Consider the following 19,314-nt stretch of genomic DNA (forward strand, 5'->3'; position numbering starts at 1 on the left):
TAAATGTTTTAGCAGAAGTGTATCTTAAATGATAAGTAAGAATTTCAGACAGGCAGACATATAGATACAGACAGACAGACAGACAGACAGACAGACAGACAGACAGACAGACAGACAGATAGATGGTGGATGCAGAAACCAAAATTAAATGCTGACAATATTTCATGTTACAATGATTATAGTTTCAAAGACAGTTAGTTCAATCTCTGTGGGGGTTTTTTGTAGTAATAATAAATGTATTCTATCTATGTTTAGATTTATATCAATTGCCAAGGAGAGAGATGAAATGATAGAAACTGAACATGCTACCATGACTAAAGCACTTGAACATATTGATAGAGAAAATGAACTTGCCCTGAGATTAAAGAAACAGTTGGAACATGAAAAGGTTGTACTGGAGGAAAGAAAGGAGGGTACAATTAAACTGTTATCTCAGATAGGACAAGATACTGCCATTGCTGAACAACAAGTCAAGATTGTCAGGAAACAAGAAGAGAAAATTGAAACTCTTAAGAAAGTAAGTTATTCTCGAATGGTACATAAACGGAAAGCTTACTTTGTTTTTATGACTTCAGGAGAGAAGTAAAGAATTCATCAGGTGTTTAGCTTGATATTCAGTTATTCTCCTACTAATATTTGTATGTAGTCTTTTTTCAGCACAATTGAACAAAAGAGTCGGAAATTTGATTTGGATGTTTCTATAGGGATGTACTATGCCATTGGTGCTAATTTTAAATAGGTGACTGTAAATATTCAAATACTCAACTTGATCAATGTATTAAGTATTTGTACATAATACTTGATTGAAATGAGTACTGATATCTCTCATTATTTTTTCCTCTGACAGCAACTGCCTCAGTATCAGATAGCCCATGAAAAGGCCATCTTTAAAGCATCTCGTATTGTGAAAGACACCAAAACTGTTGTAGAGACATTAGATACTACAAGTTTATCAGAACTGAGAGTTATGCAGAAACCTGATGTTGACATTGAAGACCTGATGGCGGCCATTATTATGATATGTAAGTAACGTAGTATCAAGTATGTATTGCTAGTTGTTTGTAAGTTCACAACAGATTGGTAATACAGCCAATAATGTTGTTTGTAAGTTCACAACAGATTGGTAATACAGCCAATAATGTTGTTTGTAAGTTCACAACAGATTGGTAATACAGCCAATAATGTTGTTTGTAAGTTCACAACAGATTGGTAATACAGCCAATAATGTTGTTTGTAAGTTCACAACAGATTGGTAATACAGCCAATAATGTTGTTTGTAAGTTCACAACAGATTGGTAATACAGCCAATAATGTTGTTTGTAAGTTCACAACAGATTGGTAATACAGCCAATAATGTTGTTTGTAAGTTCACATCAGATTGGTAATACAGCCAATAATGTTGTTTGTAAGTTCACAACAGATTGGTAATACAGCCAATAATGTTGTTTGTAAGTTCACAACAGATTGGTAATACAGCCAATAATGTTGTTTGTAAGTTCACATCAGATTGGTAATACAGCCAATAATGTTGTTTGTAAGTTCACATCAGATTGGTAATACAACCAATAATGTTGTTTGTAAGTTCACAACAGATTGGTAATACAGCCAATAATGTTGTTTGTAAGTTCACATCAGATTGGTAATACAGCCAATAATGTTGTTTGTAAGTTCACAACAGATTGGTAATACAGCCAATAATGTTGTTTGTAAGTTCACAACAGATTGGTAATACAGCCAATAATGTTGTTTGTAAGTTCACAACAGATTGGTAATACAGCCAATAATGTTGTTTGTAAGTTCACAACAGATTGGTAATACAGCCAATAATGTTGTTTGTAAGTTCACAACAGATTGGTAATACAGCCAATAATGTTGTTTGTAAGTTCACAACAGATTGGTAATACAGCCAATAATGTTGTTTGTAAGTTCACAACAGATTGGTAATACAGCCAATAATGTTGTTTGTAAGTTCACATCAGATTGGTAATACAGCCAATAATGTTGTTTGTAAGTTCACATCAGATTGGTAATACAGCCAATAATGTTGTTTGTAAGTTCACATCAGATTGGTAATACAGCCAATAATGTTGTTTGTAAGTTCACAACAGATTGGTAATACAGCCAATAATGTTGTTTGTAAGTTCACAACAGATTGGTAATACAGCCAATAATGTTGTTTGTAAGTTCACAACAGATTGGTAATACAGCCAATAATGTTGTTTGTAAGTTCACATCAGATTGGTAATACAGCCAATAATGTTGTTTGTAAGTTCAAAACAGATTGGTAATACAGCCAATAATGTTGTTTGTAAGTTCACAACAGATTGGTAATACAGCCAATAATGTTGTTTGTAAGTTCACATCAGATTGGTAATACAGCCAATAATGTTGTTTGTAAGTTCACATCAGATTGGTAATACAGCCAATAATGTTGTTCGTAAATTCACATCAGATTGGTAATACAGCCAATAATGTTGTTTGTAAGTTCACAACAGATTGGTAATACAGCCAATAATGTTGTTTGTAAGTTCACAACAGATTGGTAATACAGCCAATAATGTTGTTTGTAAGTTCACAACAGATTGGTAATACAGCCAATAATGTTGTTTGTAAGTTCACAACAGATTGGTAATACAGCCAATAATGTTGTTTGTAAGTTCACAACAGATTGGTAATACAGCCAATAATGTTGTTTGTAAGTTCACAACAGATTGGTAATACAGCCAATAATGTTGTTTGTAAGTTCACATCAGATTGGTAATACAGCCAATAATGTTGTTTGTAAGTTCACAACAGATTGGTAATACAGCCAATAATGTTGTTTGTAAGTTCACAACAGATTGGTAATACAGCCAATAATGCTGATCAATCTTGATTATACAGACTAGTTTGTACATTTAGTTTATAATACAGACTTTACTATTGCAGACTGACCTTGATATTAAAGATGTTGATAATACAGACTCTCCCCTAAAATCAGACAATTATAATAGAAACACTTACCTTATGATTAGAAATTATAGCTATGTTTAGACTACAAATTGAAAGTTTCATTCTAAGGCGACATAAGGCGTCAAACTGATAAGATGGATTTTAGGTCCCATTCACATTGTATTTTGTAACATAACTCAGTGTTGACATAAATCACATACCAAATTCATTCAATATTAGCATAGCCCTTATTTGTTCCAATCATGTGGCAGTAACCCTGAACTTTGACCCTGGCAACCCTCCTTATCTTAGATAGGAAACTAAACACACTTACATAATCAAATGGATTTTGTGTCTACACAAAAATCATGTCGGCTCTAAACCACCCTCGTTAACCTGACCTTATTTGACCTGACCCGAGGCCGACACAATTGTTCATATTTGTTTTTCTTATGTCGGGGCTAAATTTAGCGTGAACTTGGGAGTCTACATAACTTGCTAAGTGTGAACACTCTATATACATTTGTATTTATATACATGTAGGAACCAAGAAGTAGTCAAAGATTTGAAATATTCAATATGCATTTATTGTACTAATTCACAGTGAAAAGCCCAGCAGCTGACCTGACATGGAGTAAAGGAGCCAAGAGGCAGATGGCAAATTTGGACAGGTAAAACAAACATTGTCATAATAAATGTGATATGTGATCTATAAACTTCAGCTTTCAATAAAAGATAGATTTTTAGTTTTAGGCCAGACAAAAAAAATTGTTTGGTTCAAGTAACCCAACGCTGACCCTAAACATTTTAGCCCACCGAAGGGGGTGTATTACAATGGACTCCGTCCACGCATCCATCCGTCTATGCATCCATTTGTCCTTAATATGTCGTTTCTCAGACATGCAATATTCAATTTCTTTCAAACCAGAGACAAACGTGACATATCATATGGGACATATGCATGTCAATTTGTTTTTTGATATATGCAAATTTGATCACACGGCGGCCATATTTGTATTTATAAATCAATATTTACTGCATAACAAAAAAACTGTAATACATAGACACGCCATTTAAGTATCTACCACCACATTATCAAATGCAAGCTATCTGTGGAGACCATGACCTTTGATGACCTTGACCTTCATGGTCAATTATCAAAATCAATCCAATTCCAAAATTTGTAGTGTGTACAAAGAAGTATACACAAACATTTTTGGTGTGTGCATGTATTTTTCACTCAATGGCAGCCATATTTGCAGTAAAAATCACTGCGACTATATTAAGTCAATAGATTCTATTCAAGTGCCTAACCCTGATATACACAATGTAATCACATGCAAGCTTTCTTGTATGAGTGACTGTTGCCCTTGACCTACAGGATAGACCATAAAGATTAAACTATTACTTACATATTGCAGACACTTTGTTGCAATTGTGTGGCTCATGTAATTTTTAGTGAATGGCAGTCATATTTGTTGTAAAAAATCACTATATTTACAAAAACTACAATTCATATTAAACACTATTCAAGTGTCTAACCTTATATAATCACATGCAAGCTTTCTTGTGTGAGTGACTGTTGACCTTTACCTTGACCTACAGGGTAGACCTATAAGCTATTACTTACATAGTGCATAGACACTTTGTAGTAATTATGTGTGGCTAATATCTTTTAGACACTTTGTAGTAATTATGTGTGGCTAATATCTTTTAGACACTTTGTAGTAATTATGTGTGGCTAATGTCTTTTAGACACTTTGTAGTAATTATGTGTGGCTAATATCTTTTAGACACTTTGTAGTAATTATGTGTGGCTAATATCTTTTAGACACTTTGTAGTAATTATGTGTGGCTAATATCTTTTAGACACTTTGTAGCAATTATGTGTGGCTAATATCTTTTAGACACTTTGTAGTAATTATGTGTGGCTAATGTCTTTTAGACACTTTGTAGCAATTATGTGTGGCTAATGTCTTTTAGATCCCAAAACCAGATAAATATACACATGCATTACTTTTGGTGCTCATATAACTTTTTACAAAATAGCAGCCATATTTATAATTAACCTCCATATTGCCAGGTTTAAACTTTCTTTTTAGGCATTAACTTTGGCCTTGACTCTGATCTTCAGTTTCAGTTATCCGAATTCAGCAGTTTTCTGCATTATCAGACACTTTGTAGTATTTGTATTGGTAACACCAATTTCTTTTAAGTCATGTCTCCATTCAGTCACATAGAAGTAAAGTATTTGAGAGGGTTTGTGTCTTCTATGAAGACTTGCTTTTACATAATTTGACAAAAGAAGTTGAAAGTCACGCTAGAAAAGTGAGATTTGAAGACATCATTGCCTCATGTGATCAAAGTAACGTGGTGGAATACAGTGTACCACATGATGTCTTCTGCATATCGTACAGAAAGTGTGATCACATCAATGATTTTTTTTTAGATTTAAAAATGTTATTATTATCTTACCTACCTATTTTGAAATTGGGCATTATCAGAACCAAACAATTTTTTTTTTGTACTAAACAATAATGTTTAGTTCATAAATGATATTGAAAGCAAAGTTCAAAACAAAAAAATAAATGGAATTAATTTTCCTTGTATTATAGTCGCTATTGAATTGAAAATACACAGTATGCTAACATGTAAACAATTTTATATGTGTATATTGAATTGAAAATACACAGTATGCTAACATGTAAACAATTTTGTACGTGTATATTGAATTGAAAATACACAGTATGCTAACATGTAAACAATTTTATACGTGTATATTGAATTGAAAATACACAGTATGCTAACATGTAAACAATTTTATACGTGTATATTGAATTGAAAATACACAGTATGCTAACATGTAAACAATTTTGTACGTGTATATTGAATTGAAAATACACAGTATGCTAACATGTAAACAATTTTGTACGTGTATATTGAATTGAAAATACACAGTATGCTAACATGTAAACAATTTTATACGTGTATATTGAATTGAAAATTGGTAATTAATATAATATCATGACTAGGCAAAGCCCATAAGCTCAGGCAGTATAGATTCATTTGTGACAGGCTGCCTCATGATGATATTGTAGACAGCACCTTCCGTGTGGAGAATGCTCATAGTATATAGAACGAGCATGCATAGTCGTTGCGCAATAATGCATCCTTGCGTAAAACCACCCCCCCAAAAAATCATATAGTATATAGGACGCACATACATATTAGTCATTGAGCCACTACGCAACCACTGCGTACTAGTCATTGAGCCGCTATGCAGCCACTGTGTACTAGTCATTGAGCCAATACACAGCCACTGTATACTAGTCATTGAGCCGATACACAGCCACTGTATACTAGTCATTGAGCCGATACGCAGCCACTGTATACTAGTCATTGAGCCGATACGCAGCCACTGTATACTAGTCATTGAGCCGATACACAGCCACTGTATACTAGTCATTGAGCCGATACACAGCCACTGCGTACTAGTCATTGAGCCGATACACAGCCACTGCGTACTAGTCATTGAGCCGATACGCAGCCACTGCGTACTAGTCATTGAGCCAATACACAGCCACTGCGTACTAGTCATTGAGCCAATACACAGCCACTGCGTACTAGTCATTGAGCCGATACACAGCCACTGCGTACTAGTCATTGAGCCGATACGCAGCAACTGCGTAATAGTCATTGAGCCGATACGCAGCCACTGCGTAATAGTCATTGAGCCGATACGCAGCCACTGCGTACTAGTCATTGAGCTGATACGCAGCCACTGCGTACTAGTCATTGAGCCGATACACAGCCACTGCGTACTAGTCATTGAGCCGATACACAGCCACTGCATACTAGTCATTGAGCCGATACACAACCACTGTATACTAGTCATCGAGCCAATGCACAGCCACTGTATACTAGTCATTGAGCCGATACGCAGCCACTGCATACTAGTCATTGAGCCGATACACAACCACTGTATACTAGTCATTGAGCCGATACACAGCCACTGCGTACTACTAGTCAATGAGCCACTACACAGCCACTTTGTGGTTGCTGCACAAGCTATTAAGAAATAACAATTGGGTCAATCTGGAATGTACTAATTTACATATTTGATTACTTACACCATAGGTTTATAGAAGAGCTGGCAGCATTTGATGAAAACCAATTACCAGAAGCTACATTAAATCTTGTAGAACCCTACTTAAAGAAACCTTCATTTGTTGCTGAAAACATGACTAGAAAAACCAACAATGTAGCCACAGGTTCACTGTGTAAGTGGGTACGAGGTGTTATTAGGTGAGTTTAACATAATGTAGCCACAAGTTCACTGTGTAATGGGTACAGATCCCTGTCTGACATTGTCATTATCAGTATGTGTACAGTTCCATCTGACATTGTCATTAACAGCTTTCATGACACAAATCTACAAAGAACTACTAAACAACAATTATTTTAATTATGTTGTGACTAGATACCATCGACTGATGATTTCTAAAGTGAAACCATTACATGCTAAAGTAGAGGAAACAGCTGCTGCTGTAGAAGATGCAGAACATAAACTGTCTACACTAGAAAGTAAGAGAAAGGTAAGATGCAGAACATAAACTGTCTACACTAGAAAGTAAGAGAAAGGTAAGATGCAGAACATAAACTGTCTACACTAGAAAGTAAGAGAAAGGTAAGATGCAGAACATAAACTGTCTACACTAGAAAGTAAGAGAAAGGTAAGATGCAGAACATAAACTGTCTACACTAGAAAGTAAGAGAAAGGTAAGATGCAGAACATAAACTGTCTACACTAGAAAGTAAGAGAAAGGTAAGATGCAGAACATAAACTGTCTACACTAGAAAGTAAGAGAAAGGTAAGATGCAGAACATAAACTGTCTACACTAGAAAGTAAGAGAAAGGTAAGATGCAGAACATAAACTGTCTACACTAGAAAGTAAGAGAAAGGTAAGATGCAGAACATAAACTGTCTACACTAGAAAGTAAGAGAAAGGTAAGATGCAGAACATAAACTGTCTACACTAGAAAGTAAGAGAAAGGTAAGATGCAGAACATAAACTGTCTACACTAGAAAGTAAGAGAAAGGTAAGATGCAGAACATAAACTGTCTACACTAGAAAGTAAGAGAAAGGTAAGATGCAGAACATAAACTGTCTACACTAGAAAGTAAGAGAAAGGTAAGATGCAGAACATAAACTGTCTACACTAGAAAGTAAGAGAAAGGTAAGATGCAGAACATAAACTGTCTACACTAGAAAGTAAGAGAAAGGTAAGATGCAGAACATAAACTGTCTACACTAGAAAGTAAGAGAAAGGTAAGATGCAGAACATAAACTGTCTACACTAGAAAGTAAGAGAAAGGTAAGATGCAGAACATAAACTGTCTACACTAGAAAGTAAGAGAAAGGTAAGATGCAGAACATAAACTGTCTACACTAGAAAGTAAGAGAAAGGTAAGATGCAGAACATAAACTGTCTACACTAGAAAGTAAGAGAAAGGTAAGATGCAGAACATAAACTGTCTACACTAGAAAGTAAGAGAAAGGTAAGATGCAGAACATAAACTGTCTACACTAGAAAGTAAGAGAAAGGTAAGATGCAGAACATAAACTGTCTACACTAGAAAGTAAGAGAAAGGTAAGATGCAGAACATAAACTGTCTACACTAGAAAGTAAGAGAAAGGTAAGATGCAGAACATAAACTGTCTACACTAGAAAGTAAGAGAAAGGTAAGATGCAGAACATAAACTGTCTACACTATAAACTGTCTACACTAGAAAGTAAGAGAAAGGTAAGATGCAGAACATAAACTGTCTACACTAGAAAGTAAGAGAAAGGTAAGATGCAGAACATAAACTGTCTACACTAGAAAGTAAGAGAAAGGTAAGATGCAGAACATAAACTGTCTACACTAGAAAGTAAGAGAAAGGTAAGATGCAGAACATAAACTGTCTACACTAGAAAGTAAGAGAAAGGTAAGATGCAGAACACAAACTGTCTACACTAGAAAGTAAGAGAAAGGTAAGATGCAGAACACAAACTGTCTACACTAGAAAGTAAGAGAAAGGTAAGATGCAGAACATAAACTGTCTACACTAGAAAGTAAGAGAAAAAATCCTGACTTTACCTACTCTATTTCCAGAGGGCATATTATCAGAAACTCATCATTATTCTCAAAATGATGCTTAAAAAATGTTTTTCAAAGTTATTTTTTTCATCAGCTATACGAACTTATCTGGTAATTTTGGTTGTTTAAATATCTGGATGGCGTTTCTTTTTCTCTTTACAAGGATGGTGTTATTTATTCTAATTTTCAAATACATCACAACACATAATACCCAAAATGGACACCTGGTATAATTAGTTTATCTCATTGTATTATGGATTATTTATAATTTGAATAGATATTTTATAAAAACCTAGATATTGTTCAAGCTAAATTTGTATGATATGGTTTGTTTTTTTTCGGTCTGGATTTCCAGCATTCAATCTGCATGAATAGGATGTGTTGTGAATATGACATAGGATGTGTTGTGAATATGACATAGGATGTGTTGTGAATATGACATAGGATGTGTTGTGAATACGACATAGGATGTGATGTGAATATGACATAGGATGTGTTGTGAATATGACATAGGGTGTGTTGTGAATACGACATAGGATGTGATGTGAATATGACATAGGATGTGTTGTGAATATGACATAGGGTGTGTTGTGAATATGACATAGGATGTGTTGTGAATATGACATAGGATGTGTTGTGAATATGACGTAGGATGTGTTGTGAATATGACATAGGGTGTGATGTGAATATGACATAGGGTGTGTTGTGAATATGACATAGGATGTGTTGTGAATATGACATAGGATGTGTTGTGAATATGACATAGGATGTGTTGTGAATATAACATAGGATGTGTTGTGAATATGACATAGGATGTGTTGTGAATATGACATAGGGTGTGATGTGAATATGACATAGGGTGTGTTGTGAATATGACATAGGATGTGTTGTGAATATGACATAGGATGTGTTGTGAATATAACATAGGATGTGTTGTGAATATGACATAGGATGTGTTGTGAATATGACATAGGGTGTGTTGTGATAATGACATAGGGTGTGTTGTGAATATGACATAGGATGTGTTGTAGGATGTGTTGTGAATATGACATAGGGTGTGTTGTGAATATGACATAGGATGTGTTGTGAATATGACATAGGATGTGAATATGACATAGGGTGTGAATATGACATAGGATGTGTTGTGAATAGGATGTGAATATGAGATAAGGTGTGAATATGACATAGGGTGTGAATATGACATAGGGTGTGTTGTGAATATGACATAGGATGTGAGTATGACATAGGATGTGAATATGACATAGGATGTGTTGTGAATATGACATAGGATGTGTTGTGAATATGACATAGGGTGTGAGTATGACATAGGATGTGAATATGACATAGGATGTGTTGTGAATATGACATAGGATGTGTTGTGAATATGACATAGGATGTGAATATGACATAGGATGTGTTGTGAATATGACATAGGATGTGTTGTGAATATGACATAGGGTGTGAATATGACATAGGATGTGAATATGACATAGGATGTGTTGTGAATAGGATGTGAATATGAGATAGGGTGTGAATATGATGTAGGGTATGAATACGACGTAGGATTTGTTGTGAGTATGACATAGGATGTGTTGTGAATATGACATAGGATGTGTTGTGAATATGACATAGGATGTGAGTATGACATAGGATGTGTTGTGAATATGACATAGGATGTGTTGTGAATATGACATAGGATGTGAGTATGACATACGATGTGAATACGACATAGGATGTGTTGTGAATACGACATAGGATGTGAATATGACAGGGTGTGTTGTGAATATGACATAGGATGTGTTGTGAATATGACATAGGGTGTGAATATGACATAGGATGTGTTGTGAATATGACATAGGATGTGTTGTGAATATGACATAGGGTGTGTTGTGAATATGACATAGGATGTGTTGTCAATATGACATAGGGTGTGAATATGACATAGGGTGTGTTGTGAATATGACATAGGATGTGAATACGACATAGGATGTGTTGTGAATATGACATAGGATGTGTTGTGAATACGACAGGATGTGAATATGACATAGGGTGTGTTGTGAATATGACATAGGATGTGTTGTCAATATGACATAGGATGTGAATATGACATAGGATGTGTTGTGAATATGACATAGAATGTGTTGTGAATATGACATAGGATGTGAAAATGACATAGGGTGTGAATATGACATAGGGTGTGTTGTGAATATGACATAGGGTGTGAATACGACATAAGATGTGAATATGACATAGGGTGTGTTGTGAATATGACATAGGATGTGTTGTGAATATGACATAGGATGTGTTGTCAATATGACATAGGGTGTGAATATGACATAGGGTGTGTTGTGAATATGACATAGGATGTGTTGTCAATATGACATAGGATGTGAATATGACATAGGGTGTGTTGTGAATATGACATAGGATGTGTTGTGAATATGACATAGGATGTGTTGTGAATATGACATAGGGTGTGAATATGACATAGGGTGTGTTGTGAATATGACATAGGATGTGTTGTGAATATGACATAGGATGTGAATATGACATAGGGTGTGTTGTGAATATGACATAGGATGTGTTGTGAATATGACATAGGATGTGTTGTCAATATGACATAGGGTGTGAATATGACATAGGGTGTGTTGTGAATATGACATAGGATGTGTTGTGAATATGACATAGGGTGTGTTGTGAATATGACATAGGGTGTGAATATGACATAGGATGTGAATATGACATAGGGTGTGTTGTAGGATGTGAATATGACATAGGGTGTGTTGTGAATATGACATAGGGTGTGTTGTGAATATGACATAGGATGTGTTGTGAATATGACATAGGATGTGAATATGACAGGGTGTGTTGTGAATATGACATAGGATGTGAATATGACATAGGGTGTGTTGTGAATATGACATAGGGTGTGTTGTGAATATGACATAGGATGTGTTGTGAATATGACATAGGATGTGAATATGACAGGGTGTGTTGTGAATATGACATAGGATGTGAATATGACATAGGGTGTGTTGTGAATATGACATAGGATGTGTTGTGAATATGACATAGGGTGTGTTGTGAATACGACATAGGATGTGTTGTGAATATGACATATATATTACTCTAATTAATTGTAGGCACTGGAGGATCGACTAGCTGATCTAGCAAATGGTTTTGAGGAGGCTACAGTTGATAAGAATGATCAAGATGAAAAGACAAGAAAAATGGATCAACAATTGGAAACTGCTGCCAAATTTAGACAGGTAAGTTTTCAGTGAGTGAAAATCCAACAATGGCAGATAAGTTATTGGCAAGCTATATAACATTAACAGATTGCGAATGTTTGAAGTCATTCTAGATCCTGTCACTTTTATACTGATTTTTGTCATTTTAGGCCCTGTGAGATTGATACTATTTTATGTAATTGCTAGACCCTGAATGATTCATACTGTTTGATGTCTTTCCTAGATCCTAGCCATGGAACATGAACATTGTTTACAAATATGTGACTCCCTCCCAAGGCGTAAATTAGCCATTCCAGGAGGTGCTGCTATGGCTGCTGCTTTTGCTACATTTCTTGGACCCTACGACCATAATTTCCGTCGTGCTATGCTAACTGTTCATTGGCCAATGTGTCTGCGAGAACGTGGTGTGCCATTGGTCATTGATTCCATAGATCCAATGAAAGGTGAGATACAATACAGATAGAGTGCATGATTTTCACATCATGAAATGAATAACACTATTACTAATAACAAGTGTTTAATATTGCATTTCATCTGAGAGATCAAAGTAGCACTGTAGTATTATAATGTATATTATCATTATGTGTTATTGTATTATTCTGTATCATATCATATATCATTTATCATATTTTACCATATATTGTATTACCTTTATTTATATTTTATTAGCACAGAAGATTCAGATAGTGCTGTAGGCATGGTGTGGTGTTTGTCTGTATTGTGTGTGTGTGTGTGTGTGTGTGTGTGTGTGTGTGTGTGTGTGTGTGTGTGTGTGTGTGTGTATGTGTGTGTGTGCGCGCCAGACTGATTGACTTGGTATTTGGTGGGGACATTACATTTGGTGTCTAGTTGGGAAATTGTTCACAGTAACATAATCATGTTTCATCACAGGTATGTGATTTGGGTCAGAAAATGCCATAGGGTGTCAAAAACCTTAAACAGATTGGTCTGAAATTTGGTGGAAACATTCTTAAGGGTGTGTAGATTAAGATTTGTTCATATATATATATATATATATATATATATATATATATATATATATATATATATATATATATATATATATATATATATATATATATATATATATATATATATATATATATATATATAATCAAAGTAGGTTGGTTGGAACTTGAGGTGCTTGGTTGTAGCTCCGAGTTTCACGCTCAATGCGTTCATCAGACAACTGTCAGCTACTCGTTGTGTTACTGTATTATACAGTAACACAACGAGTAGCTGACAGTTGTCTGATGAACGCATTGAGCGTGAAACTCGGAGCTACAACCAAGCACCTCAAGTTCCAACCAACCTACTTTGATTATTCCCGCCCTGCTTACCCAAGCATCGAGCACTCTATTCTACGAGTTTGATACTATTTACTGTATATATATATATATATATTGATACAAGTACTTGTGTGTATAATGGTATTGTTACTGACTGAACCTACTGCATATGGTTGTTGCACAGGTCGTGTAGTAGACTGGGCCATAGATGGGGGAAGATCTATGGGTATTAGTACACAAGAACCAAGCTTTGTAGTCATTGAGGAAGATGATGAAAGTGGTATTGATGAAGGTGGCACTGACAATGAGGGCAAGGTAGGTGATTGGAATAAACACGAAGAGACAGGCAGACAGACAGGCAGAGACGTGCACACATACACATACACATACACATACACATACACATACACATACACATTCACATACAAAGAAATGCATATGGAACTTGTGAGACAGTCCGAATAAATAGGTGCAAAATCTTACGTTTCAAATAGAAATTCTTTTTTTTTTGTCTTTTAAAAAAAAAATATTTGTGCGGATAGTTGCTCCCAGCAATTTACTGTTATGCAGACAAATACACACAAACACACACATGTATATTGTGACCTCATTTTAAATATTTTTTTCATATGGTTTTTATTTTTCAACTCACAAAAATTGCCCTCGTTGGGATAATAAAGTTGCATTGTATTGTATTGTATGCCATTCAATATAGGAATCTGATAACAATAACTTCATGCTATGTGTATACCATTTCAATATAGGAATCTGATAACAATAACTTCATGCTATGTGTATACCATTTCAATATAGGAATCTGATAACAATAACTTCATGCTATGTGTATACCATTTCAATATAGGAATCTGATAACAATAACTTCATGCTATGTGTATACCATTTCAATATAGGAATCTGATAACAATAACTTCATGCTATGTTTATACCATTTCAATATAGGAATCTGATAACATTAACTTCTTGCTATGTTTATACCATTTCAATATAGGAATCTGATAACAATAACTTCATGCTATGTGTATACCATTTCAATATAGGAATCTGATAACAATAACTTCATGCTATGTGTATACCATTTCAATATAGGAATCTGATAACAATAACTTCATGCTATGTGTATACCATTTCAATATAGGAATCTGATAACAATAACTTCATGCTATGTTTATACCATTTCAATATAGGAATCTGATAACAATAACTTCATGCTATGTTTATACCATTTCAATACAGGAATCTGATGGTGAAGCAGTGAAGGATGATGGACATGATAAAATTGAGAAATCAGCAGACAATGCAATGACAGGGGTTGATAAGGAAGACATACTAAAGACTGATAAAGGTATGTGGCCACCCTGGTATTCATTAATGTACAAGTTAGAGTGACTATTGGAAAGCCTGGTGATGAAAGGTAGCTTAGTAGAGACTATGGAATGTTAGGTCAGCTGCCATGAGTAGAAAGTATGGAGTGTTAAGGCAGTTAAGTAGAAAGTATGGAGTGCTAAGGCAGTTAAGTAGAAAGTATGGAGTGTTAAGGCAGTTAAGTAGAAAGTATGGAGTGTTAAGGCAGGTTAGTAGAAAGTATGGAGTGTTAAGGCAGTTAAGTAGAAAGTGTGGAGTGTTAAGGCTGTTAAGTAGAAAGTATGGAGTGTTAAGGCAGTTAAGTAGAAAGTATGGAGTGTTACGGCAGTTAAGTAGAAAATATGGAGTGTTAAGGCAGTTAAGTAGAAAGTATGGAGTGTTAAGGCAGTTAAGTAGAAAGTATGGAGTGTTAAGGCAGTTAAGTAGAAAGTATGGAGTGTTAAGGCAGTTAAGTAGAAGGTATGGAGTGCTAAGGCAGTTAAGTAGAAAGTATGGAGTGTTAAGGCAGTTAAGTAGAAAGTATGGAGTGCTAAGGCAGTTAAGTAGAAAGTATGGAGTGTTAAGGCAGTTAAGTAGAAAGTATGGAGTGCTAAGGCAGTTAAGTAGAAAGTATGGAGTGTTAAGGCAGTTAAGTAGAAGGTATGGAGTGTTAAGGCAGTTAAGTAGAAAATATGGAGTGTTAAGGCAGTTAAGTAGAAAGTATGGAGTATTAAGGCAGTTAAGTAGAAAGTATGGAGTGTTAAGGCAGTTAAGTAGAAAGTATGGAGTGTTAACGGCAGTTAAGTAGAAAGTATGGAGTGTTAAGGCAGTTAAGTAGAAAGTATGGAGTGTTAAGGCAGTTAAGTAGAAAGTATGGAGTGTTAAGGCAGTTAAGTAGAAAGTATGGAATGTTACGGCAGTTAAGTAGAAAGTATGGAGTGTTAAGGCAGTTAAGTAGAAAGTATGGAGTGTTAAGGCAGTTAAGTAGAAGGTATGGAGTGTTAAGGCAGTTAAGTAGAAAGTATGGAGTGTTAAGGCAGTTAAGTAGAAGGTATGGAGTGTTAAGGCAGTTAAGTAGAAAGTATGGAGTGTTAACAGCAGTTAAGTAGAAGGTATGGAGTGTTAAGGCAGTTAAGTAGAAAGTATGGAGTATTAAGGCAGTTAAGTAGAAAATATGGAGTGTTAACGGCAGTTAAGTAGAAAGTATGGAGTGTTAAGGCAGGTTAGTAGAAAGTATGGAGTGTTAAGGCAGTTAAGTAGAAAGTATGGAGTGTTAAGGCAGTTAAGTAGAAAGTATGGAGTGTTAAGGCAGTTAAGTAGAAAGTATGGAGTGTTAACGGCAGTTAAGTAGAAAGTATGGAGTGTTAAGGCAGTTAAGTAGAAAGTATGGAGTGTTAAGGCAGTTAAGTAGAAAGTATGGAGTGTTAAGGCAGTTAAGTAGAAAGTATTGAGTGTTAAGGCAGTTAAGTAGAAAGTATGGAGTGTTAAGGCAGTTAAGTAGAAAGTGTGGAGTGTTAAGGCAGTTAAGTAGAAAGTATGGAGTGTTTAAGGCAGTTAAGTAGAAAGTATGGAGTGTTAAGGCTGTTCAGTAGAAAGTATGGAGTGTTAAGGCTGTTCAGTAGAAAGTATGGAGTGTTAAGGCAGTTAAGTAGAAAGTATGGAGTGTTAAGGCAGTTAAGTAGAAAGTGTGGAGTGTTAAGGCAGTTAAGTAGAAAGTATGGAGTGTTAAGGCAGTTAAGTAGAAAGTATGGAGTGTTAAGGCAGTTAAGTAGAAGGTATGGAGTGTTAAGGCAGTTAAGTAGAAAGTATGGAGTGTTAAGGCAGTTAAGTAGAAAGTATGGAGTGTTAAGGCAGTTAAGTAGAAAGTATGGAGTGTTAAGGCAGTTAAGTAGAAAGTATGGAGTGCTAAGGCAGTTAAAGCCCCAGCTTTCAATCCCAGGTTCTCGCATTAGTGGCTACTCCGCCCCACAAACAATAGCAGCTGAGTAGAGTGTATGGGGTATTAGAGCAGCTGAGTACAGTGTATGGGGTGTTAGAGCATTTGGGTAGAGTGTATGGGGTGTTAGAGCAGCTGAGTAGAGAGTATGGGTTGTTAGAGCAGCTGAGTAGAGTGTATGGGGTGTTAGAGCTGCTGGGTAGAGTGTATGGGGTGTTAGAGCAGCTGAGTAGAGAGTATGGGGTGTTAGAGCAGTTGAGTAGACTGTATGGGGTGTTAGAGCAGCTGGGTAGAGTGTATGGGGTGTTAGAGCAGCTGGGTAGAGAGTGGAGTTTTAGGGCAACTGAGTAGAGTGTATATGGTGTTAGAGCAGCTGAGTAGAGTGTATGGGGTGTTAGAGCCGCTGAGTAGAGTGTATGGGTGTTAGAGCAGCTGAGTAGAGTGTATGGGGTATTAGAGCAACTGAGTAGAGTGTATGGGGTGTTAGAGCAGCTGAGTAGAGTGTATATGGTGTTAGAGCAGCTGAGTAGAGAGTATGGGGTGTTAGAGCAGCTGAGTAGAGTGTATGGGGTGTTAGAGCAGCTGAGTAGAGTGTATGGGGTGTTAGAGCAGCTGAGTAGAGTGTATATGGTGTTAGAGCAGCTGAGTAGAGAGTATGGGGTGTTAGAGCAGCTGAGTAGAGTGTATGGGGTGTTAGAGCAGCTGAGTAGAGTGTATGGGGTGTTAGAGCAGCTGAGTAGAGTGTATATGGTGTTAGAGCAGCTGAGTAGAGTGTATGGGGTGTTAGAGCAGCTGAGTAGAGTGTATGGGGTGTTAGAGCAGCTGGGTAGAGAGTGGAGTTTTAGGGCAACTGAGTAGAGTGTATATGGTGTTAGAGCAGCTGAGTAAAGTGTATGGGGTGTTAGAGCAGCTGAGTAGAGTGTATGGGGTGTTAGAGCAGCTGAGTAGAGTGTATATGGTGTTAGAGCAGCTGAGTAGAGTGTATGGGGTGTTAGAGCAGCTGAGTAGAGTGTATGGGGTGTTAGAGCAGCTGGGTAGACTGTATGGGGTGTTAGAGCAGCTGGGTAGAGAGTGGAGTTTTAGGGCAACTGAGTAGAGTGTATGGATTGTTAGGGTAGCTGTGCAAAATAAAAAAAATTGCTTACAACAACCAAGTGACCAAATTTCTGTGTTTCACCCAATAGATAAGGAGAATACAATAGAGGCTGAATTTACAGCAAGAGGAGCTCCAATGATGGAAGAAAGTAGTGAGCTAAGTCAGAGTAGATTTGCTTTCACAGCAGAAACATTACCTAACATTACACAGCAGGAGTATATTCAATATACCAGGGCCTTGGTCAAAATTTTGATGGGTGATAAAGTCTTGCAAGAATGGATCACCAAAGGTAAATAGTCACTTTTTGACTTACATATGAACTTTGAGTTGTTACCATAGTGACTAAGCTGTAAGTAAATATACTTCCTCTGTCCATAACTTTGAATTGTTACCATGGTGACTAAGTTGTAAGTAAATATATTCCTCTGTCCATAACTTTGAATTGTTACCATGGTGACTAAGTTGTAAGTAAATATACTTCCTCTGTCCATAACTTTGAATTCACTGTCATATTATTTGTATTATTATAATGTAGGTTTAAGTCTTCGTGAAATAGAGAATGCATCTATTCTACATACATCGTGGCAGAGACCTCCTCTTATTATAGACCCTTATCTACAAGGTGTCAAATGGATCAGAAGGGCAATCCCTCACAGGAAGAAATTAATCAATGTGGATATGCAAACAAGGTGAGATTTTACACCACCTAAACTAAGTAACTCTACATGTGAAATATTGTATTTTCAATTTCATTCCATTTTTCCTAGCACCGAAAGGTAGTTGTTTGACTCATTATTACAAAGACTGGGAGCACAGTTAAAATTATACTTCAAAGCAAAAATATACCAAAAGCCAAAACCAAATGAATTGTAGAATATTTCACAGTGCATGTATATGAATTAACGTGTGTGTAGAATTTGCAGTTGTTGGTTATTTTAACATGGTATAAATTGTTAAGTTGTTATTACAAGTAGTTGCTCTTTGTTGCATCCAAATAATCATTTTTAGCACAACTTAACTTCTTTGGTTAAGCAGTGCTATAGGCATGGCAAAGTGTCTGTCTGGCTATCTCTGTGTGTGTGTGTGTGTGTGTGTGTGTGTGTGTGTGTGTGTGTGTGTGTGTGTGTGTGTGTGTGTGTGTGTGTGTGTGTGTGTGTGTGTGTGTGTGTGTGTGTGTGTGTGTGTGTGTGTGTGTGTGTGTGTGTGTGTGTGTGTGTGTGTAAACAAGTTTGGGTGTGTTACTTTGGGTGTCTAGTTGGGAAATTTCAAATCAAAATGATCTTACCACCAGTATGTGATTTGAGTA

The 19,314-nt window shown here is 36.0% G+C and overlaps 1 protein-coding gene across 1 annotated transcript in view; it reads left to right on the forward strand.

Moving 5' to 3' along the window:
- LOC144444417 (uncharacterized) overlaps positions 1-19,314 on the forward strand; it is a 237,286-nt gene that overhangs the window by 152,672 nt on the left and 65,300 nt on the right. Inside the window, exons 68-78 of the mRNA XM_078133829.1 lie at positions 256-517; positions 848-1,022; positions 3,536-3,602; positions 7,069-7,236; positions 7,412-7,526; positions 12,218-12,343; positions 12,549-12,768; positions 13,799-13,929; positions 14,869-14,977; positions 18,097-18,297; positions 18,544-18,697. Of these exons, the coding sequence (XP_077989955.1) occupies positions 256-517; positions 848-1,022; positions 3,536-3,602; positions 7,069-7,236; positions 7,412-7,526; positions 12,218-12,343; positions 12,549-12,768; positions 13,799-13,929; positions 14,869-14,977; positions 18,097-18,297; positions 18,544-18,697 (1,728 nt within the window). The remainder of the gene's footprint in view (positions 1-255; positions 518-847; positions 1,023-3,535; positions 3,603-7,068; positions 7,237-7,411; positions 7,527-12,217; positions 12,344-12,548; positions 12,769-13,798; positions 13,930-14,868; positions 14,978-18,096; positions 18,298-18,543; positions 18,698-19,314) is intronic.

This window comes from Glandiceps talaboti, chromosome 13 (assembly GCF_964340395.1).
Source record: "Glandiceps talaboti chromosome 13, keGlaTala1.1, whole genome shotgun sequence".
In the NCBI taxonomy this organism is placed as follows: Eukaryota; Metazoa; Hemichordata; class Enteropneusta; family Spengelidae; genus Glandiceps; species Glandiceps talaboti.